Source organism: Nelusetta ayraudi, unplaced genomic scaffold, assembly GCF_046127955.1.
Source record: "Nelusetta ayraudi isolate G7.1 ecotype Tasmania unplaced genomic scaffold, CSIRO-AGI_Nayr_v1 ptg000084l, whole genome shotgun sequence".
Classification (NCBI taxonomy): Eukaryota; Metazoa; Chordata; class Actinopteri; order Tetraodontiformes; family Monacanthidae; genus Nelusetta; species Nelusetta ayraudi.
The window spans coordinates 5,886,138-5,907,961 of NW_027466134.1; the positions used below are offsets into that span (position 1 = coordinate 5,886,138).

At 56.4% G+C, this 21,824-nt stretch overlaps 3 protein-coding genes and 1 long non-coding RNA gene across 5 annotated transcripts; 2 read left to right on the forward strand and 2 right to left on the reverse strand.

Moving 5' to 3' along the window:
* Positions 1 to 555: 555 nt before the first annotated feature.
* Positions 556 to 4,835, reverse strand: plppr3b (phospholipid phosphatase related 3b). Its single transcript, XM_076045636.1, has 8 exons — positions 4,683 to 4,835; positions 4,249 to 4,357; positions 3,954 to 4,139; positions 3,565 to 3,691; positions 3,281 to 3,476; positions 3,128 to 3,185; positions 2,351 to 2,524; positions 556 to 2,043 (listed from the first exon to the last, which is right to left on the reverse strand). Exons 2-8 carry the CDS (start codon positions 4,339 to 4,341, stop codon positions 556 to 558), a joined length of 2,322 nt encoding a protein of 773 aa, XP_075901751.1. The 5' UTR covers positions 4,342 to 4,357; positions 4,683 to 4,835.
* Positions 4,836 to 5,253: 418 nt separating this feature from the next.
* Positions 5,254 to 11,317, reverse strand: med16 (mediator complex subunit 16). The gene is made up of 15 exons (XM_076045233.1): positions 11,179 to 11,317; positions 10,805 to 10,912; positions 10,222 to 10,391; positions 9,777 to 10,058; positions 8,869 to 9,018; positions 8,681 to 8,786; positions 8,449 to 8,604; positions 7,748 to 7,971; positions 7,462 to 7,668; positions 7,086 to 7,296; positions 6,881 to 7,014; positions 6,608 to 6,800; positions 6,083 to 6,299; positions 5,811 to 5,894; positions 5,254 to 5,726 (listed from the first exon to the last, which is right to left on the reverse strand). The coding sequence occupies exons 1-15, from the start codon at positions 11,315 to 11,317 to the stop codon at positions 5,600 to 5,602; spliced, it is 2,508 nt and encodes an 835-aa protein (XP_075901348.1). The 3' UTR covers positions 5,254 to 5,599.
* On the forward strand, positions 10,387 to 11,562 carry LOC142900762 (uncharacterized). The gene is made up of 2 exons (XR_012928932.1): positions 10,387 to 10,722; positions 11,204 to 11,562. It is a non-coding gene; the product is annotated as an uncharacterized LOC142900762 (long non-coding RNA).
* Positions 11,563 to 12,867: 1,305 nt separating this feature from the next.
* tmem259 (transmembrane protein 259) lies at positions 12,868 to 20,514 on the forward strand. 2 transcript variants are annotated; one of them, XM_076045236.1, is made up of 12 exons: positions 12,868 to 13,228; positions 13,977 to 14,328; positions 15,812 to 16,132; positions 16,227 to 16,407; positions 17,189 to 17,299; positions 17,573 to 17,695; positions 17,786 to 17,886; positions 18,006 to 18,063; positions 18,366 to 18,449; positions 18,529 to 18,661; positions 19,001 to 19,100; positions 19,185 to 20,514. In XM_076045236.1, exons 2-12 carry the CDS (start codon positions 14,107 to 14,109, stop codon positions 19,737 to 19,739), a joined length of 1,989 nt encoding a protein of 662 aa, XP_075901351.1. In that variant the 5' UTR covers positions 12,868 to 13,228; positions 13,977 to 14,106; the 3' UTR covers positions 19,740 to 20,514. The 2 variants fall into 2 exon arrangements, with proteins under 2 accessions (XP_075901351.1, XP_075901352.1); XM_076045237.1 differs by having other exon boundaries at positions 12,869 to 13,228; positions 16,227 to 16,353.
* The last annotated feature ends 1,310 nt before the right edge of the window (positions 20,515 to 21,824 follow it).

The following is a 21,824-nucleotide window of genomic DNA, read 5'->3' on the forward strand; positions in this document are numbered from 1 at the left end:
CACAGACGGAGGAGGAGAGGTTACATCAGGTCAAACATGCAACAACACTTGTTATGTACAGACACACACATACACACATACACACACTCCACATTGTGTCGGCCTATCGGGACACACCCACACCAAACTGCATGGACCAATCGGAGAGCAGCAGCACACAGACATGCTGAGAATCACGGAAGCAACCGCACGTCACGACAGGAAGGCAACAACACTCATCCCAGAATGTACAATCAGAGGGACGTTGGCCACGCCCACTTCACCCCACCCCCACCCCATCCCACCCGGAGTGGGCGGAGTTTGTCCCAAACTGTCCTGAACCAGACTGGATGGTTGGTTGATGGTTCAGTGGCTCAACTGGTTGGGATCAGCGAGGCCCCCTGCTGGTCGTCAGGTGGCACTGCTGCAGCTGGTGGTGGTGGTGGTGGTGGTGGGTGGAGCCGAGTGTCGAGCCATTGAGGAGTCTTCTGGAAGGGAAGCTCCTTCCCCCTCCCAGCCACAGCTGGGTGGCGCCGTCGAGGTTTCCAGAGTAAGGCTTTTATTTTGAAAGGGTCTCTAGTCCTTGTAATGCCGGCCCTGCGGACCCTGCGGACCCTGCAGGTAGTAGTGGTCCTGCTGGCCCGGCCCGCCGCCCTCCCGCTCCAGTAGCACCAGCGCCGTCTTGCGCCTCATGGCCACCTGGGTGGGCGGGGCCTGAGTGGGCGGGGCCAGGCCCAGGTCCGGGTCCGGCGGGAGGGGAGTGGCAGCGGCCCGCGGCGAGGCGGCCCGGCGCTGGGGCCTGAAGCTGCTGCTGCCGAGGTCGTAGGGGTCACGGGGCCCCGCCCACTCCCAGGGGCCGCCGTTCCCCGTGAGGGGTGGGGCGTGTGGGGGGGGCGGGGCCTGGACAACAGGGTGGTGGGCGGCGTGGGCGTCGACCGTGACGATGGCCCCGCCCCCTCCCTCCCGCTGCTGGTAGCGCGGCGACTCCGTGGGGGCGGAGGAGGCGGAGCCTGAGGAAGAGGAGGCGGAGCCTGAGGAGGAGGTGGAGGGAGAGTGGGGGGGGAGGAGCCCCTGCTGCTTGGACAGCGCCACCACCTGCATGAGACGGGGAGGCTGGCTGGAGCGCCCTGTGCCCCCCGAACCCCCTGCCTTCTCGCGGATGGCAAGCCACTTGGCTCGGGTCACGGCGCTCTTGGGGGAGACGGGCGGGGGGCCAGCCTCGGGGGTCTGGGGGGGTCGAGGCGTGGCCACGGCTTTGGCACCCCCCGGAGGTGGCGTGGCGTTGCGGCTGGGCGGGCGTCCCGCCCTCCCTCCGCCGGTCGGAGCCCCGCCCTCGCCCACCGAGCCCCCGTCAGAACCGTCCTCGCTGGCGTCGCCCTGGTCCCGACCACTTAGACCTTGGTTCCGACCTGGAAGACCATGATCCCGCCCACCCTGGTGCCGTCCCGCCAGACCCTGGTCTTGCACCCCCATGACCTGGTCCCGCCCCCCCAGACCCTGGTCCTGCCCCCCCAGACCCCTCATCTCCAGCGAGCGCTGCTTCCACTCCGTCACCAGCTGCTGCGATCGCATGGGGTCCACCGGGACCTGCACCGCCTTCAGGCGCCGCTGCACCGGTTGCACCGGCTGCACCGGCTGCACCGGCGCCTGCAGTACCTCCTCCGGCCCGACGGGGGCGATGTTGATGCTGGCCCGGGGCAGCGTGTGGCTGAAGGTCAGCATGGTCTCCTTCCCCATGGGGCTGCGGGGGGCCAGCAGTTCTACGTCCACGCTGGCCCTCTTCAGGCTCCCCATGGAGTCCTGCTCCCTCTGTAGGGGTCCCAGGGTTCCCAGGGGTCCCAGGGCCTCCAGCCGGTCCAGAGGGGGCGGAGCCACGGTCCCGCCGGCCCCCGTCGCCACCGTGATCTCGTCGTGGCTCTCGGAGGCCGAAGCAGGGCCCTTGTTGTAGACCGAGTGGTGGCCCCGCTCCGTCAGCGCCCGCAGGGGGTCGTCCTTGGGAGGGGCCGGGGGCGGGGCCACAGTGACGTCATCAGGGGACTTGAAGTTGGCCACGGCGTGAAGAGCCTGAGGACCAGAACCACCGACCAGTTATCACCACTGGACCTGGACTGCTGAGGCTCAGTTCTAGTGGCCCCTCGAGGTACTGCAGCCAGAAATCTTCCCCCAGACATCAATAAATAAATACATAGAGAAATAATAATTAATTATTATTATTATTATTATTATTATTATTATTATTATTATTATTATTACAGTTGAAATGTTTTTATTGCCTTCATTTTGAATTCAAATCCTTCTAAAAATGATTTTCAGTGTGTGTTTCTGGGCTCGTTCTGATTGGCCGATGCCTCATGCTGGGAGGTGGACTGACCAGGTAGGCGGCGATGAAGGCCCCGATGAGGAAGCCCACGTAGACGTCGACAGGGTGGCTGCGGTGCTGCGTGATCTGGGTCAGACCGGTCAGAGCTGCTGCTATGGCAAAGCCAAAGACCAGGAGAGGCTTGAGGAGCTTGGTGCTGTCAGAGATGGTGGAGTTGAAGTACATCTGGAGGTGGAGGAGGAGGAGGAGGAGGAGGTGAGAGGGAGAAGAGAAGAAGGTCATCATCTCAGGAGGTCCTGCTGGTGGTTGCGAGGAGGAGGAGGAGGAGGAGGAGGTGGAGGTGAGAGGGAGAAGAGAAGAAGGTCATCATCTCTGGAGGTCCTGCTGCTGCTGGTGGTGAGGAGCAGGAGGAGAAGCAAAAAGGAGGAGAAGGTGCAAAGATGGAGAGATGGAAGAGACGAAGGACAGGGAGGAGAAGGAGGTGGAGGAGATGGAGGAGATGGAGGTGGAGGTGGAGGAGGAGGAGGAGGAGGTGAGAGGGAGAAGAGAAGAAGGTCATCATCTCAGGAGGTCCTGCTGGTGGTGGTGAGGAGGAGGAGGAGGAGAAGGTAGAGCAGGAGGAGGACCAAAAAAGAGGTGGGGGGGGCAAAAAGGAGAAAGTGGAGGAAGAGGAGCAATGAGGAAGAGGAGGAAGAGGAGAAGGAGGTGGAGGAGAAGCAAAAAGGAGGAGAAGGTTCAAAGATGGAGAGATGGAGGAGCAGGTACAGAAGGAGGTGAAGGAGGAGGAGGAGGTGGTGGAAGAGGAGGAGTAGCAACACTGGCTCTTACTGAGACGTAAACGGCTGCGAAGGCCGACAGCGTTGCATGCTGGGAAGGGAAGCTCTTCCTGTCGGAGACACAGAAGAAGAAGCAGCAGCAGCGGTCAGTCAGGGGCAGGAGGGGGAGGTGGAGGAGGGGCGGGAGGTGTGGTGGCGCCCCCACCTGGCCGCCAGGATGGCGTGCTGGTCGTGGCCAGAGCAGATGTCCCTGGTGATGAAGGCGTTGGAGTCACATGACCCTGGAGCCAGCGTGTAATTGGGCTTGCAGACGGTGAGGAAGAAGGGGGCGTGGTGACCCGTGGACAGCTGGATGACGTCCGTCACCAGCGCTGTGGCACACAGGCCAAACACATGCACGCCTGCAGGGGGCGAATCTGCTCAGCACCGCAGCCAGAGAGAGAGAAGACCAGGGAGAGTGTGTGTGTGTGTGTGTGTGCGTGCTCGTACCCACGAAGCGCACCGTCCTCCTCAGGAAGGAGTTGAAGCTGCAGCCTCCTGCAGTGATGCTGCCTTCAGGCATCCGCAGCTTCAGCCTGGACTGCAGGCAGTAGAGCAGAGCCTCCAGCAGCATGATCTGGAGCGACACACACACACAGCGACACAAAACAACACAGCAACACACATGTAGATGTATTTGAAAAGCGTTTCGACTGAATTGGACCAAACACCCAAAATAACATCGATAACATCAACACCAGCCTCCAGCAGGGGGCGCACTACACAACTGCATAAGTTAGAGATGCCTCCAAAAGCCTCTGTGTGTGTGTGTGTGTGTGTGTGTGTGTGTGTGTGTGTGTGTGTGTGTGTGTGTGTGTGTGCAGTGTGCAGTGTGTTACGGAGGCTGCAGGTCCAGCGAAGGCCAGGCTCAGCAGCATCAGCAGTGGGATGAGCTCGTCTCCTCCGTCCACATAAGGCTTGCTGAGGTGGCGGTCGTGGCACCTGAAGCCCACCAGGGGGGGCTGGAGAACATCGGTCAGCTCCAGGAAGTAGAGCGACACCATGGAGGAGGCCACGATGGGCAGCTGCACGCACACACACACACAGAACAGGTGAGCGGCCAGGTGATGAAGGGGCGGAACCAGGAGGGGCGGGGCCGGGGAGGTGGGAGGGGGCGTGGTCAGGTCTCTTCACCTCCACGAAGTAGAAGCAGGGCAGCAGAGTCAGACTGTCCTTCGGAGGTTTCTTCTTCATCTTCTCTGAAGACCTCATCACCATCATCATCATCTTCCTCCTCAAGGTCCTGCAGAGCGACACACACACACACACACACACACACACACACACACACACACACACACACACACACACAGGGCTGCTGATATGCTGAAGGCTGATGCGAACACACCTCCAGCCAATCAGAACACATACGGACAGACAGACGGACAGGTGACGGTGCGGACCACCGTGTGCGGACCGAACCAGCCCCCCGGTTCTTTCGGGTCAGGTTCGGTCAGGTCTGTGACGGCTGAATGAAACAGCCAACAGAACACCTGCGCACGCACGCGCGCGCGCGCACACACACCCACTCACACGATCACACGAACCAAAGCACGCACGGTTCTCACCTCAGACCACCGAACCGCGCTGCCTCCTGTCACGACTCGTCCTCCGGTACCAGAACCGCTCCGGTATCGGCTCCTGTGTGCAGATCCTGCTGCTGCTGCTGCTGCTCCTCGCGGAGACCCGCCGCTGCTGCGCAGTCTGTGTGTGTGTGTGTGTGTGTGTGTGTGTGTGTGTGTGTGTGTGTTCCTGCCTGCCTGCGTGCGTGCGTGCGTCACGTGCTCGCTCTCTTCGTCTCCTGCGGTTCGCAGGGTCTCGAGCCGCGCGACGTCTGTCAGTGTGTTCGTTCAGCGGCGGCGCGCGTGCCGTCCAGTCTGTACGCGTGTTTTGGTCGCGCCGACAGTGCGCGCGCCGCGCCCCCGCGTGCTGCTATACGTGTGTGTGTCTGTGTGTGTGTGTGTGTGTGTGTGTGTGTGTGTGTGTTCTCTATAGGAAGAGATGAGCTCAGCCACTGTAACAGAGGGAGGTTCTGCTGGTCCCAGTCCATCTGGTCTGGAGCAACCATAGACCAGTCGAAGGTCCTGGTTCCGGTTCTTTCCATTTGAATTCATCACAAAACCCCAAAGACTCAAACAATATCAAACTGGTCTTTTATTTTGAAAGTTTTATTACAAACCGGAAATAAAATAAGCTTTATTTACAGGTAAAGTCGGGGCCGTGTGATGCGTTCAGGTGCCTCCGATATGTTCTGGAGTTTCTGCTTCGCCTGCCCTGTCCAGGCAGGATGGGTTCAGGAGTGGTCAGGGGTGTCGGCCACATCCTGGCATTATGTTTGGTCAGCTGTCGTGATGCGGTCAGGTGTCTTCAGATCATATGCTCATTAGATGTTGTGTTCAACTTTAATGATGCATTTAAGGTCGTATATGACGTCCTCAGGTTGGTTCAACCCGTGTCCAGGTGTGTCGCCATGATGCGTTCAGGGTCAGGTGAGCGTGGGGGGGATCCTCCTCCACAGACCTCCACACAGGCAGTTCTTGATCCAGCGCTGCTCCCACTGCTTCATGGCGTTGGTCTTGTTGGGGGAGCGCAGCATCGTCACGCAGCCGCACCTGAATGCAACACGGCCAACACCATGAAATGTGCCACCTGGAGGGGGAGGGTGGAGGTCATGAGGTCACTTCCTGTTGACTCACCTGGTGCAGGCCTTGCTCTCCTCCGTGGGACAGACCCCCATGTGAACACAGCGCAGGTTGTCCATCTTCTGTGAGCCTGGACACCTGCGCACACACACACACACACACACACACACACACACACACACACACACACACACACACACACACACACACACATATATAGAAGGGTCCTCAGAGGGTCTCTTCAGGTCTCTGAGGGTCTCAGGAGGTCTCGGCGGGTCTTGGGAAGTCTCTAAGGGTCTCTTGGAGTCTCTAGGGGGTGTGGGTACCTGGTGAAGGCCTCCAGCGGGGCGGTGGTGCCCCCTCCTGGCAGAGAGGAGGCCTTTCCAAACTGCAGCCTCAGCGGGTGTTTCCCCTGCAGCTTGACGATGACGCCGTCGTTGACGGGCAGCCAGTCCATACTGGGGACCAGCAGCTGACTGGGCAGCAGGCAGCACTCGTCAATCAGGCTCTCGTCCGGGTCCTGGCCGGGGCCGTCGTCCCGGGCTGACACACACAGTCACGCAACAGTTACACAACAGTTACTGAGCACCACTGGAAACCACAGCTACACCATCAGTCAGGACTGGAACCAGGACCAGGACCAGGACTACAACTACAGCCAGGACCGGGACTAGGACCAAGACCTGTAAAAGGACTACAACAAGGAATAGGACCAGGACCAATTTCAGGACCAGGACCAGGATCAGGACTCAGTCCTGGTCCAGAACCAAGTCTCAGTCCAGGACCAGGACCAGGACCAGGATCAGTTCCAGGTCCTGGTCCAGAGTGTTGTTGTGTGAGATCGTTCCTACAGCAGAGCCATAGCTTGGTGAGCAGCCTGAAGAGCAGCTGCATGCTGTCCTGGTTGTCGGAGGTGGCGGTGAAGGTGGGCAGGCAGCCGGCCTTCAGGAGGCCCCAGATCCGGATCATCACCAGCATCTCCCTCAGCATCCCCAAGGAGGCGCCGTCCCTCATGAAGCCGAAGCCCGGCCGCACCATGGAGCCCTGCGGGGACAGAGGAGACCTGAGTCCAGGGGGTCCCACTGGGCCCTGACCCTTCTCCACCTGGACCTTCTGGTCCTCACCTGGTTGGGCAGATTGGCCAGCAGGTACAAGACAAAGTCCCCCACCCACTGGATGAGCTGCTGCAGGGACTGCAGAGGGGGTCCGTCCAGCACAAACTCCTCCGTCTTCAGGTTGATCATCACCTTGTCGATATCTGAGGAGACCACGGTCATCATCAGCCCCTCCGCCACTCCCCCCCACCCCCACCCCCACCCCCAGACCCACCTGTGTCTGTGTTCTTGGCACAGATCTCGGTGAGCCGGTCCCCGGGGCTCTTGTCGGGGTTGTTGAGGACGTGGGGCCTCAGCAGGGACTTGAGGGTGGAGCTGATGGCGATCAGCAGCAGCTTGGCGTGGAAGTCACATGCTCGTGCCGCCGTCGCCGTCGACAGCTTGCACAGCGATGCCTTCACCGCCAAAATACGAGTGGCCAGGACCTGTGGAGGTGGAGGAAGGGGGGCCGAACTGAGGCATCGTGGGAAGTGTGGTCCCTGAGGCGGAAGCTCAGAGGAGAACTACCCAGGGACCACCTGGTCACATGAGCTCAGTCATATGACCACCTGGCGACCCCTGACCCTCCTCCTCCCCCGTGACCTCCTGACCTGCTGCAGCGCCTGGTTCTGCCTCATGTACTCCTCATGCAGCCGCTCCACCAGGTTGTGCACCATGGTGGGCTGCACGTGCAGCAGGACGTCCCACCAGTCGTAGCCCGTCACCATGCAGTACTCCAGCAGGAACAGCAGGTGGCGCAGCGTCGTGTTCATCTCCACCATCTGGCCCATGGAGGGCGACACCCGCAGCATGTGGAGCTGGACGGGGGAGACACGGGTTCACTTCCTGCTCGCGGTGGTCGTGTGACCTCCTGACCTCCGGGGGGCAGCGGCTCACCTTGCCGTGGTTGTCCACTCCGGCCAGCGCCAGCGAGGTCCAGGAGAACTGCAGCGCCTTGAAGTGCAAGCCGGGGGCGCCGGTTCTCTGGCGTTTGATGGCCGACTCGTCTCCGGGCCTCTGAGCCGACGAGGAGGAGGAGGAGCCGTAAAACACCCCCATGGTGTGAAGGGAGAGACGGTGCAGGATCTGAATACTGCCGTCATGGAAGCCCAGAGCCAGACCTGAGAGTCACAGAGTCACTGAGTCAGAGAGTCAGTGAGTCGGTGAGCCAAGGAGTCAGAGAGTCTAAGAGTCAGACCTGTGAGTCAGAGAGTCACTGAGTCAGAGAGTCAGTGAGCCAAGGAGTCAGAGAGTCTAGGAGTCAGACCTGAGAGTCAGTGAGTCAAGGAGTCAGAGAATCAGTGAGTAAGTGAGTCAGAGAGTGAGTCGGTGAGTCGGTGAGCCAAGGAGTCAGACAGTCAGAGAGTCACTGAGTGAGTGAGCAAGGAGTCAGAGAGTCAGACCTGAGAGTCAGAGAGTCACTGAGTGAGTGAGTCAAGGAGTCAGAGGATCAAGGGGGCAGAGAGTCAAGGAGTCAGAGAGTGAGTGAGTCAAGGAGTCAGAGAGTCAAGGATTCAGAGAGCCAGAGCGCCAGACCTGAGAGTCACAGAGTCACGGAATGAGTGAGTCAGAGAGTGGTTCACAAACATCCCCCTCACCCAGGCCAGGGCAGAACTTGGTGTCTGATGCCACCTTCAGGTCAGTGTTGGAAATGGAGATGGGCAGCTTTGGCAGAGCGACGGCTGAGACGCGCTCCAGGTCTCCGGTGGTGGTGAGGATCCTCCACTTCAGGATGGTCGGCTGCTTCTCCCCGACTGGGCACAGGCAGGGGTCAGAGGTCAGAGGTCAACGGCCAGCCATCAGCTGGTCCACCTGGCCGGCCCTTCTTACCGACTGGTGAGCGGTGCTGGAAGATGTTGTTGACAGGAAGTCCCTCCTTCCTCAGGGACCAACACTCCACGATGCTGCCGCTCTGATTGGACGCACACAGCAGCACCTGCAACACACACACACACAGACAGAGTGGCGCCAGTGCTCCTGGTGGCCAGCAGGGGGCTCTCCTGGGCCGGGGTTGGTACCTGCTCAGAGTTCTCCCTGGTCAGGAACTTGAGGTGGGTGACGGCCGGGTACTTCTCCCTCCTCAGCGGGTCGGTGGTGCAGCGCAGGAACAGCGAGGGCAGCAGCTCCGTGTCGATGCGGCACTTCTCACTCACCACACTGACCACCACCTGAGCGCACACACACACACACTCTCAGGACACTAGGGGGCATCGCCATTCTCATCCTCTGGATCCATTCATAAACTTGGAAACTTGATTTTTAGCAACGTTCCCTCCAAATTTAGAAATCACACCTGACAGAAGTTAAATTCAGTTTTTAATGCATCATTTGGTCGTTCATTATGATTCAGAGGACTGTAAATAATTCACCTGTCCATCAGAGGTGAGTGTCTTGTGATTCCTGTCTTACTGCATTACACCTCCACCTCCACCTGGTACCGCTGCACCTGTGTTTCTCTTGTTTTTTCTTCTTGCAGTATATATGTAGACTTGTGTATATTTTTGATTCCACCAGCGAGCAGCACATTCTGTTGACTGTCTGTTTGTTAGAGAACGGCGCTAAACCAGAGTCCAACTCCCAGTCTGGGAAGTGCAAACCGGGTCGGTGAAGCTGATTCTTATTCTAGAAATATTTTATTCCTCGATTTATTTTTAATTCAAATAATGTTCCTTGTCTTTGCACTACATTGTTGCTGTCATTATGCAAAATTTGTGGCATTAATAGAGGCGTTCTATTCTATTGTATTCTATCTTTAGCTAATGCACTCTCACTCATTTTTGAAGAGTTTTCAAAATGATTTGAATCAAGAATCGTCTGAATCGAGAATTGACTCGTGTGTCTACTGGAGACGTCCACAGAGTCACATCCCCTGGACGCCTGGAGCCCCTGACCAGGGTCTGCCTCCGGTTCTGGTTCTGGTTCTGACCTTGTAGAACTGGACCGGGGACGAGCTGCTGCCGTCGGTGGCGGCCACCACGATGTTCCCTCCCCCCGTGAAGGCGATGTCGGCCAGCGCCACGCGGCCCCGCAGCCGGCACAGGCTCTCGCTGGCGGTGAGCAGAGCGCCCCCTGGCTTCAGCAGCGACACGGTGACCAGGCCGCTCACCGTCACCGCCAGCCAGCCCTCCATGGGCTTCCCGCCAAACAGGGTCAGCGACGGGGAGAACTTCACCCTGGAGAACTTCTCGCCAAAGTTGGAGGAACCAGACTGTGGAGGACGGAGGAGACCCTCAGCCGCTGGCTTCACACACACACACACACACACACACACACACACACACACACACACACACACACACACACACACACACACACACACACACACACACACACACACACACACACACACACACACACACACACACAGTTACCATCTCCACGTGCAGCGCCAGCTTGACGCCGTTGTGCAGCCAGCTGAGGGCCACGATGGGATCTCCATCCAGGGAGCTGCTCAGGATGCTCTCCCAGCTGTTGACCAGGTGCTCCGACATGGACCAGCACTTGATGTGACCATCGCCGTCTGCTGACAGCAGCTTGGAGCCTACACACACACACACACACACACACACACACACACACACACACACACACACACACACACACACACACACACACACACACACACACACACACACACACACACACACAGAGCGATGATGCTGATGAAGTGCAGTGAGAGGACACTCTCTCTCGCTACAAACGTTCATACTGTCTTCAGTGAGAGATTAACTCTTATATTATTTTCTTCAGACAAATCCACGCCTACAAAGTTCCACAGCGGACCAGGAAAATTTGACGTCAGCCAATCCGGACCAGTGCAGGAGGAATAACCACATTCTGGACCGGTGTCACGGTCCAAACTGTCGAGGCAGGTAAAACATCTTTTCCTCCAGTTCCTATTTGTCTGAACCAGAGAATACAGGGGTTTGTTCCTCAGAAGCACACTGGGCTCACCTGACTGGTCCCACTCCAGACAGGAAATGACCTCGCTGTGTCCAGAGTTGATGGAGTAGACGTCCCAGGGGTGCTCCGTGTCAATGATGTGGATCATATGACTAACATCTGAAACACACACACACACACACACACACACACACACACACACACACACACACACACACACACACACACACACACACACACTCTAGTCCAGGCATGGGGCAAACTTACAGCCTGAGAGCCATAACCGCCCGTGAAGCTTTATAATCCGGCCCACCCAACTTAAAGAAATGGTAATGATAGTCAGCCAGTCATCAAACTGACTGACTACGCCCCCCGTGGGCGTGTCCACCCAGCAGGTGCCCGTCGTGATGCCAGTCAGCGTTCACCTTTGTCATCGTCCTCGTTCTTCAGGTCGGTGGTGAAGGCCACCAGGTTCCTGCAGGACCAGGAGCAGACCAGCGGGATGGAGGGACAGTGGGTGCTCTTGGGACGCTTCTCCCACTCACAAACATAAGCCAACTCCATGACGAGAGCTCAGAGAGGGACTGCAGGAGGCCAGGAGGTCGCACACATACACACACACACACACACACACACACACACACACACACACACACACACACACACACACACACACACACACACAGTGAAATACATGGGGCTGAGGATGAAGCTGGAAGTGTGAAGTTCACAGGAGGATGCCAGCCACAGCACATCGCTGTTTGATTCAAATGAACACCGCAATAGAAACTAAATAGTCCAGAAAGACACTTTGCCTGAAATCAATCGCACTCGTTAGGCATCTCGTTCCTATTATTGATCATCTTGGAGCACCGTGACGGTTGACTCTGCTCCGTTCATTGTGCCACAACACAGATTCTACTCGAGCTGCTGCTTGCTTACCTACTTTCTACTACTGCGGCTGCGTCAGTGGGTTTAGTCTCGACCTGCTCAATAAAAGCATGAAATAACTGAGGGGAGGCAGTTTAGTCCGGTCCAGTGGGAGAACGAGCCGATGATGTTCCGTTGTTCTAACAAACCTTCCGCCGATCTCCGCTCTGGCGGTGTCTCAGGACCCCGCAGGGCCGGGGCCGTCTCCTCCACTGCCTGTCTGTAAATTCTTCATCATACAGTTCATAAGAACTGCGCATGCGGTCAGTCAGTATTTAACTCGGTCGTGCTTTCGCACTATACCGCTGTACGGCATGTGTGATGAATACGCGAACTGTGTATTAGTGCACTGACATTAATTACGCCAGGCGGTGGCAGACAACCTCGTATCGCTGCGAAGCGCTTTCTTGCTCGGGAAAGTTTGAAAGGCTCCTATGGAGCCCAAACTAAACATTAATCTGCACCAACTGAACTGTACACGTTTTGTTCAAGAATGTTTGTCAGTGAATTCGGTGGAAAATGTAATCAAACAATGACGAAACGTGACCTTATTGTCAGAGTTTGTGTGTGACTATGTGTTTGTCTTCGAATACTTTTGCAGCAGGTTAGAAGAAAACATGCAGCCGACTCGATGGAGTACATAGAACAAACATGAAGGCAGTCCTGCATCCTCTGCACGGTGCCTGGACAACTGGACCCCTGGACGTCTGGACCTGCTGAGCAGAGCCACCGGATCAGGGCGCCCCGCCGTGAACGTTTAAAGCCCCGAGCGCAGGGCACCGGCACGTCGGTACCACTTATTTAGCCAGTTCAGTTCAGTACAGTTCAGTTCAGTTGAGAAAACTTTAATTATTAATCCCTGAAGGATAATTCACTTTACTCTCAGCTGCCCATAGCAGAAACATAACAAGACAAGACAAGGCAACACAACGATGCAGGATAAGACAAGAGATACACAACAGTTAGCATCCACAGTCAGGCGTGGTCACCCCAGCGACAGCACAGCAGAATACATATTAGTCTGATTTATTTATTTAGTCAGTATCGAACCCGGGTGACCGCAAACAAAGTTCTGAGACATTTTAATGGATGAAACCCTTCTGACTCCAGGCAGCCGTCGGCCACCTTGCAGACAGAAGTGAGGGAGTTTGGACCTCACGGCCTCCGTCACTATTTCCTCCCCAGTTGTGGTTCCGCCTCGTAACAGCAGCCGTCAGTCGAGCAGCTAGTTCCCGTTTGCTGTGAGTTTATTTCACTACTGATTCATATCAGAGTTGGAGTGGAGCCGCCAGAGGAAGAGAACGAGCGTCTTCCCCCTCTTAGTCCAGCGGATCCGACTGAAATGTCTCCAGTCAGCGCCTGAAGCTTGTTATCCCCAAGTTAGCGCTGTAGCTCGCTGCTAGCTCCTCCGAGGCTATCTGCCTGTGCCAACTAGCTCCACTAGCAGCTAAGCTGCTAGCAGCTGCTCTGGTGCCAATCTGCTGTGTTTAAACACCCGAGGCCAAGACCTGAGCATGGAGGCGGCTGCTGTGTGCTGCTGAGCAGGTAAGATAGCTGCATGCCAAGCCGCCGCTTATGCTAACAGCTGAGGCGGGCGCACTAGGGCACCGTCCTGGGGAAGGTTTACCAGCTGAGGGCCTCGGAGGAACACCTAACAACCGCTGGAGCTAACACGCTTCATACACAGCGCATAATCTGCGGAGCTTAATTCACTGTGTGATGCAGTGAGGTGAACACACGGCAGGTGTGTGACAATGACGCTGCTTGGTGCTCGCAAAGTGCGCCAATGTCTCCGAGGACGCGCTCCGTTCGGTTATGCACGCCAGTATTGTTGCATGCGTTCACAGCTGTCGAGCTGATGTCACGGAGGGCTCTGTTGATTCGTCACTACAATCAGGTTGAATCCGATTATAACTGTAAATTCCTGGAATTGCACAACATGTCGTCGCTCCTGTGCAACGTCGATGACACACATTGATCGCGGCGACGCCGCCATCTGTTCGCACCCACCCGATTGGCTGTCCGTCAGTGGCAGATGTCACGTGACAGGCTATCACCTGACCTCTATTCTCTTGAGTCATATTTTTAACTGCAATAACAAGAGGCGCCCGGACTGTGGCAAGCTAACAGCTGCTAATCTGTACTGCGCTATCACCTGGGACAGGTGTGTGCTGTCTAGTGTTGTACCCACCTGTCCTGCTCACCAGACTGCATCATGGGTAATCTGACTGTATCACCAGTGTGGCGGCCGTGTTGTCATACTTCTGAGACTGTTGTCGGTTCCGTCCCACAGTGTGAAGAGTCCAGCGCCGCGTGTCGGGCTCGCAGCCATGCCGACCTAAAGGCCCGCTGCTGTGTGAGTGTGTGTGTGATTGTGTGTGTGAGTGTGAGTGTGTGAGGCAGAGGTGTCGCCAGAGGTCATCATGTCTGACAACCAGGCCGCCAACAACAACAACAATGTCCCCCTGAACAACAATAACAACACGGGGGGCAACCGCATCCGGAACCCCAACATGAACCAGAACCCCCTGATCAACGTGCGGGACCGCCTCTTCCACGCACTCTTCTTCAAGATGGCCGTCACCTACGCTCGGCTCTTCCCTCCGTCCTTCAGGAGAGTCTTTGAGTTCTTTGTCCTGCTCAAGGTTTGTGTCTGTCCACACACTCTGTAGACACGCCTTTTCTCGGCGCCGTCTAGACCGGGTCGAGCCGTGCGCTTCACGTCCAGGCCTTCAACAACGTTGTCACTTAGTCCCACCTAGATGCATAGTCGCACCTCACAATACCGTCAGTACTGTCGAAACTCAAAGAAGGAATGGTGTTTTTGAGACATTAGTCAACAGAAACGAGTGCAGCTGAAGCGCTGCTCTGTGAGCTTAAAACAAGTTTGTTTCCATTTGACTTCACGCACACTGTTGCCGTTTCCTAGAAGACGCCAACGATGAGACGGTGACGCAACAAGCCGGTCAATAAATGCATTGGTTTTAAAGAGAATGCAACAGCAAAGCACTTGAGCAATAACACGCCTCGTTATTTACAAGATAAAGTGCAGCTGATTGGGTAGTTTAGCTCCCCCTACTCCTCGTCTTCCTCCCCCTCCTGCCATCAGTTCTCTCAGCTTTAGTTTAGTCTCTCCAGCCCATTATCCAATCACAAGTTACGTTTCCATGACTGTTTCTTTCAAAATAAAGGCGATATTTCTAAAAATTTTACAGTTTTGACTGCAGATGTGTGCACTGAATGGTGTGAAGGGCATCAGACTTTGACCCGAGTTAAGTCTGCTGTTTTTTGTTTACATTTGTTTGCTGTTTGAGTTTTCTCTTTGATGACTTGTAAGAAAAAGAAAAGAAAGAAAATTCCGTCTCCTCCTCCGTCCAATCATAATGCCCCATTTTCACTGGTCAGTGAACTGGTCATGTGACCCCGTACATCATCTGTTTGTATGACACTTTAGCGATATTCCTCTGTATGGATCCGTGTGAAAAACCACCTGATGAGAGGTTTTTCCAACTTTAGCCGTTGACTTTATTGGCATATTTACAGGACAACAGTCACTTTTCTGCTTGTGTTGAGGGCAGCGGAGAAGACCTTGCTGGCCCCGACGGCCCCTAATGACATCATCATGCACCACCTCCGTGTCGGCTTAGTCGGCGGCGAGCCAAGTCGTAGCCACGCCCACCAGGGGCAGAGTCACCCGACCTTACTCTCGGCACACAGAGGCTCATTCACTGACCACTGACACAACAGCGGCCATAATCCACTTCTCCGCTCGCACTTTCCTCTCCCTTCCAGCAGGGGGCAGTGTTGCCACATGACTGCTGAGTGCAGCGCTGATGGAAGGCGTTGTTGATGATTTGAGGTACAGGTTGGAAGTTCTCCTGTGCAATCACACAGGTATCTAACGCCCCCTTCAGGCCCACAGCGGAGGTGCTGTCGGCTACTGAGACCAATATTGGGTCCAGCAGCAGGTTCTGGAGGTGCTGGTGGTGTTCGGGAGAAGCACACCAAGCAGTGGGAGGGGGCGGAGCTAATCTGCAGGATCAGGAAGAGATATCAGATGAGCTGCACCTGCACCTCTTCTTGCAGTACACCTGGTCACCTGATCCTCTCCCTTCACCTCCTCCTCAGGCTCTCTTCGTCCTCTTCATCCTCGCCTACATCCACATCGCCTTCTCTCGCTCGCCCATCAACTGCCTGGAGGCGGTGAGGGAGCGCTGGCCGCGCGACGGCATCCTACGGGTGGAGATCCAGAGGAACTCCAGCCGCGCCTCCGTCTTCCTGCAGTACTACGACTCGGCAGCCGGCCTGCAGGAGCAGCTGGAGGCCGAGGAGGAGGCGCGAGGAGGAGCAGGAGAAGCGGTGCCGTCCCTGAGTCTGGCGGCGCTGCAGCAGGAGCAGGAGGAGGAGGAGGAGCTCACCCTGGAGATGTTTGACAACAGCTCGGTGCAGGTGGGAGCACTTCCCTCAGTGGACACCAGGGGGCAGCAGTGGGCGGGGCTAAGCCTCTGGCACCTGTGTGTGTGTGTGTGTGTCCCTGCTGCAGTTTGAGCTGGACATTGAACCCCGCCTGAAGCCGTCTCTGATTGGAGGAGGTGCTGCAGGAGGGGGCGGAGCAGGAAGAGGAGGAGCCAATGACAGCCAGGACGTCTCCTTCAGCCAGACCACTAAAGGTACGCAGCCGCTGCAGGACTCAGTGTCTGAGCTGGAGATGATGACCAGAGCAGGTAAACTCCTGCTTCTCTTCCTCTTCCTCTTCTTCTTTGGCTCCACCCCCTCCTCCACCTTCTTCTTCCTCTTCTTCTTCTCCTGCTTTTTCTTTCTCTTCTCCTCCTCCTCATCGTCCTCCTCCTGCTCCTCCTCCAGGACAGAGTGCCACCTTGTGAACATTAGAGTTTCTCTCTCTGAGTTGATGGCTCACAATACACTCCACTCAAAATGTTTAGTGAGTTGTGGTTTTGTTGTTGTTGTTATTATTATTATTTAAAACATAGATTCTAGTGCGACCGCTGTGACATGTTTAGTCCTGAGACACCAGCAGGGGGCAGTAGACTCCCACGTTCTGCCTATCTCCAGCTCTGTGTGTTCCTCCTGGACCCCAGTGGAGGAGCCAGCAGTAGCGGCAGCAGGAGCAGCATTAACAGCGGCAGCAGCAGTAACAGCAGCAGCAGTAACAGCAGCAGGAGCAGCAGTAACAGGAGCAGGAGCAGCAGTAACAGCAGCAGGAGCAGTAACAGCAGCAGCAGCAGGAGCAGCAGCAGAAGTGAAGGCTGGACTCCTGGATGGAGAACCTGGAGCAGGAGAACCTGGCAGAACGTGGCAGCTTCCAGTCCAGGCTGGAGACGGGTGTAGCTCCTCTCCCCCTGCTGTGTGTGTGTGTGTGTGTGTGTGTGTGTGTGTGTGTGTGTGTGTGTGTGTGTGTGTGTGTGTGTGTGTGTGTGTGTGTGTGTGTGTGCGCGCGCGCGCGCGCATGTGCACACGTGCTGAGTGTGTGCTGTTGTGTGTCAGTGTGGCCCCAGGAGGAGTACATGGTGGAGTACTCGCTGGAGTATGGCTTCCTGCGCCTGTCCCAGAGCACCAGGCAGAGGCTCCACATCCCCGTCATGGTGGTCACCCTGGGTGAGGCCCCGCCCTCCTCACACTCACCTGCTGCTGCCGCTTTGAAAGATCTTTATTGATCGACAGAGGCAGACATACACATACATCTGAAGAAACAGCAGGAGATCCCCATCAACCAATTACCAGGGTCTGTTCTCCATGCAATGAGTCAACTCAGTCGTGTGTGTGTGTGTGTGTGTGTGTGTGTGTGTGTGTGTGTGTGTGTGTGTGTGTGTGTGTGTGTGTGTGTGTGTGTGTGTGTGTGTGTGTGTGTGTGTGTGTGTGTGTGTCCAGACCCCATGAAGGACGAGTGCTTCGGCGACCGCTTCAGCCGCTTCCTGCTGGACGAGTTCCTGGGCTACGACGACATCCTGATGTCCAGCGTGAAGGCCCTGGCTGAGAACGAGGAGAACAAAGGTTGGAGGAGCCGGAGGTCACCGCCTGTCTGACCCCACAACCTCTCCCGCACCGCCGGGCTGACGGCCGCTCGGCTCTGTGTCTCCTCAGGGTTCCTCAGGAACGTGGTGTCTGGAGAACATTACCGCTTCGTCAGCATGTGGATGGCCAGGACCTCCTACCTGGCCGCCTTCGTCATCATGGTCATCTTTGTAAGTGGACCAGTCGTAGGCCTCCTATGGTTGCACTGGTTCCACTGGTGGTGGTGCTGCTGCTGCTGATGATGATGATGATGATGATGATGCCTTCACTGTCCTCCTGTCTTTTCCAGACCCTGTCTGTGTCCATGCTGCTCAGATACTCTCACCACCAGATCTTCGTCTTCATCGGTCTGTTCCCAGTACACACAAGTGCACCTCAGTATACAGTGGTAGACCACAGCATACCCTAGTGCACACCAGTATATACCAGTACATACACCAGCAGTCCCCAGTATACACCAGTAGACTCCAGTACCCAGTTGTTTTCTGGTCCAGACTGACGGCCCAGGCGGTGAACTTGGTTTCTTGAGGACCTTCAGACTTGAGTTGCTTGTTGTGGCTGTTGTGGAGGTGGTGGATGTGCTCTCTGCTGCCCCCTGGCTGTGCGTGTGCGTGTGTGTGAGGACGAGCTGTTTGCTGTGTGTCCTCAGTGGACCTCCTGCAGATGTTGGAGATGAACATGACCATCGCCTTCCCAGCAGCCCCTCTGCTCACCGTCATCCTGGCCCTCGTGGGTGAGTGCTCACCCTGATCCCCCTGCTCCCACTGCTCCCCTGAGAGAGCCCCCTGATGATGTCACTTCCTGTCTGTCAGGGATGGAGGCCATCATGTCGGAGTTCTTCAACGACACCACCACGGCCTTCTACATCATCCTCATCGTCTGGCTGGCCGACCAGTACGACGCCATCTGCTGCCACACCAACACCAGCAAGCGCCACTGGCTGAGGTGGGTCACCTGATCAGTGGGCGGAGTCAGTGGAGATCAGCTGATCAGTGGGTGGAGTCAAAGAAGCTCACCTGATCAGTGGGCGGAGCCAGAAGGGGTGGGTCACCTAAACAGTGGGTGGAGTCAGAAGGGGTCAGCTGATGGTGGGTGGAGTCAGAATGTGGGGGGAGGCGGAGGGTGTCAACTGATCAGTGGGTGGAGTCAGAAGGGGTCACCTAATCAGTGGGTGGAGTCGGTGGAGATCATCTGATCAGTGGGCGGAGTCGGTGGAGATCAGCAGATCAGTGGGTGGTGTCAGGTGGAGCTGATGGTGCTGCTGGTGCTGCTGCTGTCTTGCAGGTTCTTCTATCTCTACCACTTTGCCTTCTATGCCTACCACTACCGCTTCAACGGCCAGTACAGCAGCCTGGCCCTGGTCACCTCCTGGCTCTTCATCCAGGTAGGAACATCTCACCACCTCACCTGCTCTCACAGTAAGAGACATGACCTCTGACCCCCTCAACCCCTCCCTCCTCCACCCCAGCACTCCATGATCTACTTCTTCCACCACTACGAGCTTCCTGCCATCCTGCAGCAGATCCGCATCCAGGAGATGCTGCTGCAGAACCAGCAGGCCAACCAGACGGCGCTGCAGGACAACCTCAACAACAACCACAGTGCAGCTGCTGCTCCTGCAGCTGCTCCGGCTGCTGCTGCTGCTGCTGCTCCGGCTGCTGCTGCTGCTGCTCCTCCAGCTGCTCCTCCTCCTGCTGCTCCTGCAGAACCCGGACCTAGCGGCACTTCCCAGCCCGGACCTGGACCAGGACCAGGACCAGGACCAGTACCCGGACCCTCCTCCTCAGCCGGGGAGGCGAGGGCGGAGCTGAACTGGGTGTCTCTGTCCAATCAGCTGCCTCCTCCTCCGCCCTCCTCCACCTCCTGCTCTGACTCAGTGGACTCCCTTCCAGGAGGGGAGCAGGGAGGTGCAGAGCAGGTCAGGTGGGCGGGGCCTCCACCACCACCCCCGCAGATAGACTGCCCCCCCACACAGAGTGCAGCCACAGACTGGGACTGCTCAGAGCCAAGCCCCGCCCCCTAGTGACTCAGTGCCTGTCAGTCAATACCTGCTCCACCCATCCATCCAGAGACTCAACCTGAGGGTCCCGGCCCCACAGGAGGTCCCAGGATGACGCTAGGCGGTCTCTCTCTCTCTCTCTCTCTCTCTCTCTCTCTCTCTCTCTCTCTCTCTCTCTCTCTCTCTCTGCTGTAAATACCCCTCCCCACACACACACACACACAGGTCGTCAGTGATGACATCATCAGAGTGGGACGTTAGCACGCGCACATGGATGACCTGGAAAGATGTTGCTAACATGCTAACTGCTACCTTAGTCACCCTGAACAGCCCACCCCCAATCCCCCACACTCCTGGACAGGAAGTGGGTGGGGCCGTCTCACAACATTGATTATTGATTACTGATTGACAGACTGCAGATTGGCCATTGCTTTTTTTTGGGTTGTTTTTTCCTCCTTTTTTTTCTTTCTTTTCCATTCACCTACCTGCTGTTTTTTTTTCCCCGTTGGAGGAGAACAGGAAGTGGGCGTGGCCAGACAGTTGTGCTTCCTGTCTGGAGTGGATGCCTTATCGTCAGTCCTCCTGTGGGCTCACCAGTTGTGTGTTTGTTTGCTGACAGCGGGGAGAAATAAAAACTGATTGGATGGATGTGCAATATCAGGCCCCGCCCCCTCCTTCCTGTGGGCGGAGCTTGTCACTATGATGCCCCCCCCCAACCCCTTCCCACAGGTGGGTGGGTTTGGTGCCCAGAGAATAAATAAAAGGAGATGGGGGTGGAGCCTGTGGTGTGATGTCAGCAGCAGGTTGTGGTTCTTCTCCTCCTCCTCGGTGCCTCTGCTGGATGACTGTAGCTCGTGAGCGCCACCTGTCCAGTAAACGCAGTGCACAGCCTGCTCGCCACGTCTGTTTTTCTTCTTCTTGCGCATGTTATTAGTTGTGGGGGGAGGGGACAGGGGAGGGGCGGAGTCAGCTCTCCCCATTTGGTCTGTGTCACTGCATAGAGCACACACACACACACACACACACACACGGTGAACACAGTTGCTGTGTCTCAATTCAGGTTCTGCGTCCTTGAAGTGTGCATTTTGAAAGGAAGTTGCATCATAGCACTGCACAAAGGCTTGTCCCAATTCCCGAGGGTGCTTAGGACGCTGAAAATGAGCCCTCGGAAATACACACTAGTTTTAGCCGATTCCAAGGATACACCGCTACTATCCTTTGCGCACTTGGGTATCCCATGATGCTTTGCGTGCTGCTGCAAAGCATTGTGGGATCCTGGGAAGTCAGCTGAAATTAGCGGCATGTACTGGTTAAGACACGACATATAAATCTAAATGTTGACGTTTCACATAAAGTATCCAGTTTTTAACGTAGGATTTTATTTATTTGATCATCCAACGGCATTGTTAGATGGCGAACCAATGGTTAGCTTGATACTATAAAAATGTCACTTCCGGGGTTGGCCAGCCAGAGGGAACGGCGGTGACGAAACGAGGAAATACGCCGAAGGCTAGACCGTCCCGAGTGGTTACCGGGGAGGCGGGGTTTGGTCCGTCCTTCTAGGCTGGGTCCTCGAAGAACGCTTCCTTCAGACGGAGGACACTCGGTCTGAAGGGTGCAGAACTTGAATTGAGACACAGCAAGTGTTTACAGGATTGACCACCAGCGGCCTTCACAAATAGTGCCGCCCAGGTGTATCATGGTCCAGGTCCTGGATGTCCAGCCAGGAAGAGAGCGGTGGCGCCTCCTACTGGCAGGAGGAGGCGGAGTCAAAGGAAGAAACGCAGTCCTGCTGGAGGCTGCAGGACATCAGAGCATAGCGGCGGCGGCAACCACTGCTTCTGGCCGGGTCACTGCTGGTCAGGTGACCCATCTGAAGCCGCCTCCTGATAGGGCCCCCCCGTCTTCTCTCAACCCCCAGGGTCCCAGAGACCTCTACCTGTCTTGTTCCTGCGTTTTGCTTCCTTGAACATCATCATCTTTATAATTCCAGCAGCTCACCAGGGACCCACTGCTGTGTGTGTGTGTGTGTGTGTGTGTGTGTGTGTGTGTGTGTGTGTGTGTGTGTGTGTGTGTGTGTGTGTGTGTGTGTGTGAGAGAGAGAGAGAG

Coding starts and splice junctions, on each gene's coding strand:
- plppr3b (XM_076045636.1), bottom strand. CDS start 4,341: ATGATGATGATGGTGATGAGGTCTTCAGAGAAGATGAAGAAGAAACCT. Junction 3,477..3,564: donor GAGGACGGTGCGCTTCGTGG/GTACGAGCACGC, acceptor CGCCCCCTGCAG/GCGTGCATGTGTTTGGCCTG. Junction 2,044..2,350: donor CCTTCATCGCCGCCTACCTG/GTCAGTCCACCT, acceptor TCTGGTCCTCAG/GCTCTTCACGCCGTGGCCAA.
- med16 (XM_076045233.1), bottom strand. CDS start 11,317: ATGGAGTTGGCTTATGTTTGTGAGTGGGAGAAGCGTCCCAAGAGCACC. Junction 7,972..8,448: donor CAAGTTCTGCCCTGGCCTGG/GTGAGGGGGATG, acceptor TGTGACTCTCAG/GTCTGGCTCTGGGCTTCCAT. Junction 6,300..6,607: donor CACCAAGCTATGGCTCTGCT/GTAGGAACGATC, acceptor TGTGTGTGTCAG/CCCGGGACGACGGCCCCGGC.
- tmem259 (XM_076045236.1), top strand. CDS start 14,107: ATGTCTGACAACCAGGCCGCCAACAACAACAACAATGTCCCCCTGAAC. Junction 16,133..16,226: donor TTGACAACAGCTCGGTGCAG/GTGGGAGCACTT, acceptor TCCCTGCTGCAG/TTTGAGCTGGACATTGAACC. Junction 19,101..19,184: donor CCTCCTGGCTCTTCATCCAG/GTAGGAACATCT, acceptor CCTCCACCCCAG/CACTCCATGATCTACTTCTT.